The following is a 13,090-nucleotide window of genomic DNA, read 5'->3' as shown; positions in this document are numbered from 1 at the left end:
GTGAAGCTTCTAGGAGGCGTTGGCTGTTTATGTACTCGTTTGGGTCAAAATACCAGGATTCTGCATCCTTTTCTAATTATGCTTTACTGAGTCCCAAAATATGTACTGTGGCCTTAATTATTTTCCGACCTCAAAGTTCCTGCAGTATTCCCTAAATTTTTTTTTGCTTCTGCAATGCTTTGCTGCAAGAATATTTTAAATTCAGGAATGGGATTTTGCTATTTGAAGTCACGTCAAAATAAACTCCTGGTGCTTTTCAAAACTTCTGGAAATCTTGCTTTGTAACAAACTATGCTGTCCTTGAAATGTTGAGCTTGGGCTTGATTCATCATCTTGTCGCTTAAATTGTGCCAAGGTGTCTTTTATATCTATCTGAGATGTTTCAAATTGAGCTTGGATTAATGTCTTATCTGAAAGATAGCTTTGCTTCTTGCACTGAAGATCGGGAGTAAAATTTGACCTTTGGAATGTAATAAGGAAAAATGGTATTGTGCTGTCGTGAACTCTTCATGGAAAAACCAATTGAGACCTTTTGCTATAGGAAAACTTAAATTATTTTAAATTGCTATGTTTATTATTCCAACCATTCTGTTCTGAAGAAGGGTCACTGGACTTGAAACCTTATCAATGTTTTCTCTCCACAGCTGCTTCCAGATCTGCTGAGCCTCTCCAACATTTTCTGTTTTTGTTCCAGGACACAGCAGCCTGCCTCATTGACACCACATCCACAACATTCCCTCCCTTTCCCACTAACAAACAATAGAACCAGTGTGTACTATTTACAAGATGTACTGCAGAAATTGACCAAGATTTCTTAAACTTCATCTTCCAAACCCATTACCACTACATTTTGAAAGACAAGGACATAGAAACACTGCTATCTGCAAGTTCCCCTCCAAGCAGCTCACCTTGTGATAATAAGGGATGAACACTAAAAGGCATAGCCAGCAAAGCTATGTCCCATAAATGAATTTTAAAAATGTTTTCTAGGGTGATGTTCTGAAGGGGCTAATGTTCATTTTACATTTTACATTGGCTCCACCTATTCTACTGATGTCGCACAGTCTTTTGGGGAGCCTTCTACTTGAGCTTTCAGTGGCAGTGAATATATCGACTATCTGCCTCAGGTCTTAATAAGTATGACTGTCCAAATGTTACATTGATTGTTATTATGCAATAAACCCCTTGTATCTTAGAACAACTGATCTTCTGTCGGCTCTCCGCAGTAGTATATGCTTTACCATTAATTACTAAATAGATCCAAGACATAGCAAAGACAAAGGAGGATTGGTGGCGGTGAACTATCTCAAACAATTCTTGACAACTTGTAGAGATGACAAATACCAAAAGTTGCTCGCAGTGATCATCTATGAAAATGCCAAAAAATAAACTCTTTTAATTTGTTTATGTTGGAGAAAATGATATTCCAATCATCAATAAACCAATTCCATTAGAAATCCCATTCAGGTAATATAATTTTAATGCATTGGTGTGAGCATGCACAATTATACAAAGATGAGTGGAAAGAAGTAAAATTAAAATAATATGTAATGTTTACAAGTTTTATTTTAACGTAATAAAATGGCCTGAGATATCATGAGCTGCAATGGCACTTTCAGTTTAACAAATTTACAATGCTAGTGTTAATTTTAATCTTGATTGTCTATCACACTTCCATCCCACCCACTGTTTAATTAAAATTTATATTTCTTTCATTAATTTAAAAGCAGTTAGATTAATTCTGTTCGAGCCTTCTACATAGAGTCATAGAGATGTACAGCACGGAAACAGACTCTTCGGTCCAATCCACCTATGCCGACCAGATATCTCAAACCAATCCAGTACCACCTGCCAGCACCTAGCCCATATCCCTCCAAACCCTTCCCATTCATATACCCATCCAGGTGCCTTTTAAATATTGCAATTGTACTAGCCTCCATCACTTCCTCTTGGCAGCTCATTCCATACACGTACCACCCTCTCTGTGAAAAAGTTGCCCCTTAGGTTTGTTTATATCTTTCTCCTCTAACCCTAAACCTGTGCCTTCTAGTTCTGGATGCTCCTACCCCAGGGAAAAGACTTTATCTATTTATCCTATCCATGCCCCCCATGATTCTGTAAACCTCGATAACGTCACCCCTCAGTCTCCGACGCTCCAGCCTATCCGACCTCTTCAGCCTATTCAACCTCTCCCTACAGCTCAAATCCTCCAACTCTTCACTTTCAAGGAGCTATCAACCTGCATTCCAAGGTCTCTTTGTTCAGTAGGACCTTACCATTAAATGTATAAGTCCTGCTAAAATTTGCTTTCCCAAAATGCAGCACCTCACATTTATCTAAAACTCCACCTGCCACTTCTCAGCCCATGTTTCATTCCATAATTAACATGTATGTTCTGAAAGTCTTTTTGCACATTTGTCCCTTTTGGTTGCTAAGTTAACTCAAGGTAACATTTGTGCTGTGCCCGCAGCAGAGTACAAGCAAGCACCATTATGACAGTTTGGCATACACTAGCAAATATAATTGTTTGAGTTAAGAAACAGATCAAGTTTCAGTTTGTTGCCTTGGGCGAAGATGTTTTTCCATAAAAACTCAAACTAAAACACAAAGTGCTGGAGACACTCAGCAGTCTGACAGCATCTGTGGATACAGAAAGTAGAGTTCTGAAGAAGTACCATATCATATCAGACTTGAAGCATTCATTTGGTTTCTCTGTCCACAGATGCTGCCAGACTGCTATGTTTCTCCAGCATTGCATTTGTTTCAGATTTCCAGCACTCTATTTTGCTTTTACTCAAATGGAAACTAACCCGGAGACACCACAAATCCACCATAGAATTATTTATAGTGCAGAAGGTGGACATGTAACCCACTGATCATTCATTCAAATCAAGAAAATTCAGAAAGACCTAATTGTACAATAGCAATTTATATTTATGTAGCATGTTTTATCATAATGAAGCAAACCAAAACAAGATAAGAGCATTATAAAATAAATCATAACACTGTGCTATATTGAAGTGATATTTGATCAGAAGAACAAATACAGTACTTGATTAAAACGATAGATTTTTAAGGAATGTCTTTGAGGAGGAGGAAAGGGAGTTAATGAGACAGAAAGGTGTAAGTAGAGATTCAGCGTTTGGGGCTTAGACATAGCTACCAATGGTGGAGATATTTTCAGTTGGGTACACATAAGGACAGAATTAGAGTGCAGATATCTCACAGGGTTGAAGGAGATTAGAGACCTAGCAAAGGGCAAGGTCAAAGATGAGAATTTTAAAATCAAGACACTAATCAAGAGTCAAAAATCATGAAGGTCAGCAAGCATAGGGAAAAGGGACTTGCAGCTCTTTAAGGTATTGACAATAGAGTTATAGATAACCTACAATTTACTGAGGATAGAATGCTGGAGACAAACCAGAAGCAGTTGTACTTGAGGTAACAAAGGCGTGAATGGAGGCTTCAGCAGCAAGTGAACTGAGTCAAGAGTGTGGCCAAGTGGTGTTGCAGAGATTGAAAAAAGCAGTCTTATTGATGGCATGAATATGATGCTGGAAACTCATTTCAGGGTCATATGCCATATCAAGGATGTGAATAGACAGACTTTGTTTCAGACTGTTGCGAGGAAGAGGGATAGAATTGGTAGTTATGGAATGGAATTTGGAGCAGGAATTGAAAACAATGGCTTCAGTCTTCCCAATATTTAACAGGGGGACATTTCTGCTCATCCAGTGCAAGATGTTGGATAAGCAGATGGATCATTTAGTAACACGGTATGAGAGAAATGGCAATAAGGTGCTGTTGCCATCATATAAATAAAAACCAATGTCATGCCTTTGGATGATGTTGCCTTGAGTCAAATGTTAATGAGAGTAGGAGGGGACTAACTAATGATGCCTGGGGTGGTACCAGATGTAACAGTGCAGGAGCAGAAAGAGAAACCAATGCAAATGTTTCTTTGGCTATGATTGTAAAGATAAGGATGGAACCATGTGAGAGCAGTTCCACCAGCCAAGAGATATTGGGGGAGAATGGTGTTGTCAACTGCGTCAAAGGCTGCAACAGGTCAAGAATGGTGAGGAGGGAAAGGTTACCATTGTCACAAACAGAATACATTTGTAACTTTCCTAAGAGCTGTTCTGGTACTGCGGCTGGAATAGAAACTTCTCATTCAGTGATTTCCATTGAGTAAACCTAAAGGAAAACTAACATTAGAGCAAAAAAAAGTAAAATAAAATGTAACAAGCAATACTTTGCTTAAATGTGTTGTTGTGTTTTACAGATCTTAACACAAGATCTTTACAACACAAAATACAAAATCTATTCATTCACTTTTCATACAGTTTTGCTAATCCTTCTTACAATATAACTAATCAGCAATACTTTTAGTGTTGACAATCAAGTGTTCAATTTTTAAAAATTATATTAGTCTTCACTCAAAAGTCCATTTATTACTTGTTAAACTAAACAGTGATTGTTGACGGATGTGTCAGGGTATCAGAATCAAGTCTAACATTATTATCCATCTGAGCAGTTCCATCCAGTATGGCTTATTGTGAAGCTTGCCAACAATGGAACTCACTCTTCCTCTAATCTGAAGACTGAAGCCAATTGACTTTTCTGGCTCAATAGGCAGAGCATATTGTGGATTCTGTAGTAGAGACATCTTACTATAAGCCAGTTTAGGATTTTAAAACTTAATTCAGGTATTTTTAAAGGCAGGGAAGGGTGTTTGAGGGTTAAGAAAAACTAACGAGGTATGGATATCTGAAGTAGTCATGATTTGGAGATGCCGGTGTTTGACTGGGGTGTGCAAAGTTAAAAATCACACAACACCAGGTTATAGTTCAACAGGTTTAATTGGAAGCACACTAGCTTTCGGAGCGACGCTCCTTCATCAGGTGATGAAGGAGCGTCGCTCCGAAAGCTAGTGTGCTTCCAATTAAACCTGTTGGACTATAACCTGGTGTTGTGTGATTTTTAACTTTGGATATCTGAAAGTAGTTTCAATATCTTTGATAGGAATAAGCTTTTCCTCAATCTTTCATCAATACAGAATATTTCATTATAAAATGCAAGTAAAAATCTTGCAAATTTTATATTTGTTTGACATTTTTCAGGGTGTGTTGAAATCACAATATATATTTGGAAAAGGATTTGAGAATCAGTTTGCTTTTAATGGTTTCACTAGCATTTCTCATCTTCTTGGTAATCCAAGACTATTTTTAATAAACCAATGTTTCAAAATTGAAAAATGTTGTGAATTTATTTAGCATTCAGACTTAGTATGAAGTTTTTCATTCTTCTTTTCAGCTATGTCATAATTTAATTAGGAAATATTAATATCTGCAAGCAGGTAGTACATTTTATTGAAAATCTATGCCAAAATGATAAAGTGATTTTGGCTTGGAATATGTGTAGATAATATCTCAAAGAACGAAGAAGGGTGTTGATCCCAGGTTGGAAGACAGCAAGTTCTGCATTACTACAATGAAGGGAAACAAAAGTTATTAGTCTCTATTAGTTAATATTTACAAATGTAATCAATATTAAAGATGCAGAATTAAAAGTAAATGCAACATTATATCCTATAAAGGAATTTCATTTATTTGCATCCATGGAGGTATTCTTCTGTTTTCTATTTATGTGTGCATGTGAGCACATAGATGCTGAGTTCTAAAATATCACTAATTATTGGTACAGAAGAGGGTGGGCTTTAGGCTAAATATCTACAAGACAAAGGTCCTTTACCAGCCTACTCCCGCTGCACAACACCGACCCCTGTCATAAAACATGGCAGGCCTCCAGACAATATAGATCAATTCCCATTTCTTGGGAGAATCCTCTGAATGGGATTCATGATGAAAATCAGAACGCCTCCAATGTGACAATGCAGGCTTTGGCCTTCTGAGGAACAGAGTGGTTGATAATGAGGACTGCAAATCCAGCACCAAGCTCATAGATAAAAAACTTATTGGTGTAGTATAAACCCAAATCTTTTTACAAGCCTGGCTATGCAACTTTATTAATTTGGCTGAATGCATTCAATGGATTTCCTCATTTAGCAAGTACTGATAACCAACAGAAATAAAGATATAAAGTTTATATCTAAACATTTACAGTTGGCACATAATATTCAATGACCTATGATGTTTTTTCGAAAGTAAGTCATAATAATGGGTTCCATTCAATTTATTGATGCAAATAATGCAGATTAGAACATGATGCCATTTAACAAATTTCCAACAGATTGGTTATGTTAAAACCAATGCCAAAAATAATATTCCATCTTCACCTCTATAACACCATGATACCGAAGACTTTTGCATGTTTGTATGTGACAATAACAGTTGTATTATCATGCATGTACCCAAAGTTAGAGTAAAAAGCCAAGCTCAATTTTCAGTGAGTAACTTTTCAAAATGGATTGAAACCAGGATTTACTTTGTAAACTTATCATAAATATTTGAATGAGTTATGGATGACTACCTGAAATGATTGATCCATCCTCTTGTAAAAAAGAAGATAAGCTACTCCGTTTCTAAACAAAATGAAAATTGTTAAACTGTGATAGTATATAGCGTGTTACATATATTTACATCCAGTGCACTACTGTTAATCACGGATCCAAGTGTACAGACAAGATATTGTGCTGATAGTAGCATAGAAAAGTTTTGAGCAACAGCTTAGCAATTTTACCACAGCCCAGTGGTGGCAATGAGATGCTACTTCTGTGAACTGATGAAGGCAATGAAAGAAAAGTGGGTACTTGTTACATGGTTGGTTCACATGTACTGATCACTGGTTGTAGGCTAGTTTCTAAGTACTAACATCATCACACATGCTATTTTCCATGCCCACTGGGAAAGACGTGCATCACAATTGATCTGATAAATAGTACTGCAACAGGAGTTCTGGAATTTTAAAAATTAAAATTCATTTTGCCTTCTGTAACAAGGCCAATGATGGGTGATAACATTTCCTCCATGATAATCCTCAACACTGGTGCCCCCCAAAACTGCGCATTCGGTCCCCTACAATACTCCATGCACCTGATTGTGCGGCCAAATTCACACCAACCCCATTCACAAGTTTGCTGATGACAGCACCATTGTAGGTCGGATCTCAAACAATGGCGAGACTGAGTACAGGAGGGTGATACAGTGCTTAATGGCATGGTGTAAAGACAACAATCTCTCCATCAACATCAGCAAAATGAAGAGCTGGTCATTGACTTCAGGCAGTGGAGTGGCAGACATGCTCCTGTCTGTATCAATGGTGCTGGGGTGGAGATAGAAGTGTCAAGTTTTTGGTAGTGATGATCACCAACAATTTGTCCGAGTTTACTCATGTTGATGTGACAGTCAAGAAAGCACAACAACACTCCCAGGAGGCTAAGGAAATTCAGCATGTCCATAAAGAATGTTACCAATTTTTATAGATGTACCACAGCATAGTATAGCAACTGCTCTTTGCAAGACTGCAAGAAACTATAGAGTTGTGAACACAGCCCAGTCCATCATCGAACTAGTCTTCCATCCATTGACTTGATCTATACTTCCCTCTGCATTGGGAAAGCAACCAAGAAAATCAAAGATCCCTCTCACCCCGGTTATACTTTCTTCCACCCTTTTCCATCTGGCATATAAAGGTTTGTATACAGGTACGAATAGATTCAAGAACAACTTCTTCCCTGCTGTTATCAGACTTTTGAATGGACCTCTTTATTGTTAATGTTGATCTCCCTATGCACTTTTTCGGCAACTGTAACATTGCATCTTACACTCTGTACTGTTACCCTGATGCACTTGCACAGTACGATCTGCCTGTTTAGCATGTAAGGCAACACTTTTCACTATACCTTTGTACACATGACAATAATAAATCAAATCATTTTGGCAGATGTCTAGCCTGAAGTATTAAAACATATCGTATTATTGAAACTATTTGTGTAAGGTTGCACTGCATGTACTGCTACATTTGTGGGTCTTCTCTACCCTTTAGAATTTGTTAGCCTGTAATGACCCTTACAGATGAGCCCGAACACTCTACATCTTGGTAGCACTTTCATCAACTAGGCAGATTTTCAGTAATATATCCTAGAAAATGAAAAGATCAACATTTTATTAATTTGTTGTCTGTCTGTATTTGTCTAAACAGTACAAATAGTGTTTTTTTTATAAGTGTTTCTTTCCTCGATTCTTAGCAATGCAGCAACTGTCTTGTCTGGACTGCTTCTGTGAGAAATTCAAAAATAACTTTTCCAGATATGTGGTGGCTACACTTCCTTAAAGGTTTCCAGTAGTCGTGAGAATTACAGATTTATTTGGATTAACTTCAAAATAACTGCATACATATAACAGGCTAAAACTTTGTGGAATAATCAACAATACTGACAATGGGGAGAAAGCATGCCCAAGGCTTTATGATGCTTATTTGGTGAAAGAGGTGGAAAATAAAGGAGAGGTGTCCTGTATCCTCGCAGTGAGTGAAAGCCCCGCAGACATGCACTGACTAGAAGGAAGAATGACTACAGAAGTCAATGCCAGGAGCGTAGACGCAACGAGCTGCAAGTAGAGGTTTTGTGATCTCAGACAAGTGGTCAAGGTCAATGAGTGCATTGTCAAATGCCATGTTCTGGTCAACTGCATCTCTATCCTCAGCTATTGCTCAATTCCTCTTCACTCACCTAAGTGAAACCTTAAACAGATTGACAGTGAATTAATCAAGGCAGCCAGTCAAATATAGTCACAATGCCTTCTGACAATTCCCTCTCCCTTGCAGGAGACCATGCATAACAAAAGGCAGCAGGAATTAAAATCACAGGGATAGCCCGTGCATATTTCAACTCTTATGAAAGAAAGGACCATGCACTGGTTGAGTTGAATGGCTTCATTCGGTGCCATGTGTCCGATGTAATTGTTACTAATAAGTTATAATAAGTTTAAAAGGTTTTGTGAATTGGGGACTATACCACCCATTTCTTAAACTACAAAAATAGTGTCTTCAATACAGATGTGCTCTGGATCCCATATTTTATAAAGGTGTTTCTGCAAGGATCTAGGGTGCAAGGCATAGAAACTGTTTAGCCCAACTCCTGCACAGAAATGTTTTTCTACTCCCCTCAAGTTTCCTTCCTTATTTGGAAACATGGAAACCTATCATCATAACCAACTATTTCCTTCTCTCGTATGTTTGTCGAACATTCCATTAAATGTACAGACACTATTCACCTCAACTGCTTCCTAGTGGATGTGAATTCCACACTCCCACCATTCTGTTGGTAAAGAAATTAAAAAAATTCTTGAAGCTAAAAGGAAAAACATCTTCATCTTTGTCGCAACTATGTATTCATCATAATTTGCAATCTTTGCATGATATATGGTATTTACCTTATTTTAAGTATTTTTGAGCATTTCCATTTTGATGCTTGTGTTTGAAAACAATTTGTGTGAATACATTTGACTTTAAAGGACAATTCTTGAAAATATTTCTATTTCTTAAATTCCAAATCCTTGCTTTGCAAAAAATGGTTTAAAAAAACCTGAATTTTAGTTTTACAATTAAAGTTGGCAATAATCATCTCATGCATACAAAATTATGAGGGGCATGGATAGGATAAATAGACAAAGTCTTTTCCCTGGGATCAGGGAGTCCAGAACTAGAGAGCATAGGTTCAAGGTGAGAGGGGAAAGATATAAAAGAGACCTAAGGGGCAACTTTTTCGTGCAGAGGGTGGTACGTGTATGGAATGAGCTGCCAGAGGATGTGGTGGAGGCTGGTACAATTGCAACATTTAAGAGGCATTTGGATGGGTATATGAATAGGAACAGTTTGGAGGGATATGGGCCGGGCGCTGGCAGGTGGGACTAGATTGGGTCGGGATATCTGGTCGGCATGGATGGGTTGGACCGAAGGGTCTGTTTCCATGCTGTACATCTCTATGACTCTATGACATTCAACAAAGATAATGGAATGTATTGCAATAACCTTACATTTGAAATTCACTTTGATCAGATGAAGAGCTGGATCCAAATGTCTTTTTAACATCGTCCCATGTTGCCTATCAAAGCAGAGATCAACAGTATTCATAACATAATTGAACTTATACAATCTGAAAATTCATATGCTGCAGCATTACTACGGATGTAGGTTTGCTCGCTGAGCTGGAAGGTTCATTTCCAGACGTTTCGACACCCTACTAGGTAACATCTTCAGTGGGCTTCAGGTGAAGCACTTTACATGATTCCTGCTTTCTATTTATATGTTTGAGTTTCTTTGGGTTGGTGATATCATTTCCTGTAGTGATGCATTTCCTGTGGTGATGTAATTTCCGGTTCTTTTTCTCAATTGTACAGAAGCAGTCATCCCAATATCCACAAACGAAGCTGCATCAGAACATTATTTCAAAGAGCCAACACATACTGCAGCACTGAGGATCTCTGCAGAGCAGAGGAAAATCACCTATACCATGTATTCAAACGAATGGGTACCCAATGAACACAGTCCACTGATTTCTCAGCAACAAACCCAAACAAGCCGACAAAAAACGTCCAGAAACCATAACTACTCTCCCATATCAAAGACATCTCGGAAATGACTGCCAGACTACTCAGACCCTTTGGCACCGTGGCAGCCCACAAACCTACCAACACACTAAAACAGCAGCTAATGAACTTGAAAGACTCTATACAGACAACAAGTAAAACTAATGTCATTTACAAAATACCGTGCAAGAACTGTAACAAACACTACATTGGACAAACAGGCAGAAAACTAGTCACCAGGATACGCGAACACCAACTAGTCACAAAATGACATGACCCTCTCTCACTAGTATCCTTATATACAAATAAGGAAGGACACCACTTTGACTGGGACAACACATCCACCTTAGGACAAGCCAAACAGAGACATGCACGAGAATTCCTAGAAGCATGGCATTCCAACCGGAACTCTATCAACAAACACATTGACTTAGACCCCATCTACCACCCCCTGAGAAAAAGAACAGGAAATGACTTCACCACAGGAAATGACATCATCAAACTAAAGAATAGAAAGCAGGAATCATGTACTGTGCTTTACCTGAGGCTCACTGAAGATGTTACCTAGAGGGTGATGAAATATCTGAAAATAAACCTTCCAGCTCAGTGAGCAAACCTACATCCAGAACCTCAACTTGAGCTACAAATCTTCTCAAAGCTCACTAAGCAGCATTATTAGTTAACTAACACAGGCTTTTGAGAGATCTTGTGTTAATCTTGATTTCTGTAATCCTTGGCCAAGGCTCAATCAAAATCCACTTGTGTATGATAATAGCTCCAGAAGAATAATTATTAACTGAACAAAAAAATTTTTTAAAAAGTTTCATTCCACAGATATGTCACAAATCAGTACATATGGGGAGAGGGGTGGACATTTCATAGGAATCACCAGGCGGAATCCACAATGACTAACAGTAGCCTAGATCATATGTTGAAAAGGAAGCATTTGTCTTTACTCAGAATAGCAGCAATGTCTGGATTTCACATTGTTTTGTGAGTGAGCAAACTATAGACGATTTTATCAGTGATTCTATATTTCTCCCTGGATACACTGTTGAGGACCCCAAGAATGTGATCAAAAGGAAACCTTTGAACGAATGAGAACTTCTACCGTTACACTTAAAGCCTTTTTGGTAAATCCCTTGAAAAACTTTTATCTTGCTTATGATTAGATTAGATTCCTTACAGTGTAGAAACAGGCCCTTTGACCCAACCAGTCCACACTGACCCTCTGAAGAGTAACCCACCCAGACCCATTTCCCTCTGACTAATGCACCTAACACGATGAGCAATTTAGCATGGCCAATTCACCTGACCCACACATCTTTGGACTGTGGGAGAAAATCAGAGCACCTGGAGGGAACCCACACAGACACAGGGAGAACATGCAAACTCCACATAGACAGTCACCTGAGGCTGGAATTGAATCTGGGACCCTGGTGCTGTGAGGTAGCAGTGCTAACCACTGAGCCACCATGCTGCCCCTTGTTGTGTGATGAGGTTTTTAATGATGTAATGATTTCATGATTATTGCTAAATGTCCTTATTGGCCAAAAGGAGTTATTTTATATTTGTAAAAGTTAAAACTTCCCCATTTTGATAAGGCATAACATCTTTTAAAAATAACATTCTCCAAACCTTCTTTGTATTGGTAAGTTCATTTTTTTTCCAATCATCATAATTTATCTCACCATCTTCTTCTCTCCTTTAAATATTCCATACTATCTCTTTTTCTCAAAATCAACCCTTGACCTCACTGTCTTTGTATGTTACCTCCCAATTTCCGACCTCCTTTTCCTTTTCAAAGTCCCTTTTGCTGCCTTGAAACTCATGGATGTCATAGGCAGAACCCAATGTTTGTGTACACATTTTGTAAGTTTGGGACAAAATTGACTGCATGTGTCCACTTCAGATATTGAAGCAGAAATTCCTAAATACAACTAATATAAACATGACTCTCCCATACACAAGTGATAGATAATTTGAGATTTTAATTATGTCCGAAGATTTTTTCAGAGTTTTCAAATGGCTTCAATTGTAAAGATTTCAAGCAAAGAGAAGGAATACTTTTTAATCAGTCATACTAGTAAACCAAGTCATATTTTGGAATAAGGAAATGTAATTTTGACACTGCATTACATCATAATGACAAATAAATTAATTGGCTAAAATTGCATGGAACTTCAATAACCTATTTGCCTGATAATGTGCAAGATGTACCTGGGATATCATTCTTCCTGCTAATTTATTAGCAAGATCGGCAGACTGTACTTCAGGTAGCCAGGCAGTGTCCACAAATAACCAATCTCAAGTAGCCCATAACAGAAGCAATTGTATGGTCTGAACAATAGGAGGAGTGTTTAGTTTAAGTGGTCTGTATTTAAAATATATGAGTACTTACCTCCGTAACACATTCATCATCGAAACAGTGCCATTTTCTTTTTTCAATGTTCTTTATATAAACATAATAATGGCCAAACGACACGAAGTCCTTATGCACAATCACAGATATGAGTTTGTATTGTGGGATGTTCTGCAAT

At 37.9% G+C, this 13,090-nt stretch overlaps 1 protein-coding gene across 4 annotated transcripts in view; it reads right to left on the bottom strand.

Moving 5' to 3' along the window:
• Nucleotides 1-1,038: 1,038 nt before the first annotated feature.
• LOC122547141 (ubl carboxyl-terminal hydrolase 18-like) overlaps nucleotides 1,039-13,090 on the bottom strand; it is a 44,628-nt gene continuing 32,576 nt past the window's right edge. For 2 of the 4 annotated variants that reach the window (XM_087993718.1, XM_087993715.1), the window contains 4 exons: nucleotides 12,952-13,083; nucleotides 9,999-10,066; nucleotides 6,493-6,544; nucleotides 5,286-5,488 (listed from right to left, as the gene is read on the bottom strand). In XM_087993718.1, coding sequence (XP_087849844.1) covers nucleotides 5,486-5,488; nucleotides 6,493-6,544; nucleotides 9,999-10,066; nucleotides 12,952-13,083 — 255 coding nt within the window. In that variant the 3' untranslated portion in view covers nucleotides 5,286-5,485. The other 2 variants (XM_087993717.1, XM_087993716.1) reach the window with 2 other exon arrangements.

Source organism: Chiloscyllium plagiosum, unplaced genomic scaffold, assembly GCF_037043375.1.
Source record: "Chiloscyllium plagiosum isolate Xiang-an unplaced genomic scaffold, Cpla_swu_hap1 HiC_scaffold_13, whole genome shotgun sequence".
NCBI lineage: Eukaryota > Metazoa > Chordata > Chondrichthyes > Orectolobiformes > Hemiscylliidae > Chiloscyllium > Chiloscyllium plagiosum.
This window is presented reverse-complemented; position numbering and strand designations above follow the sequence as displayed.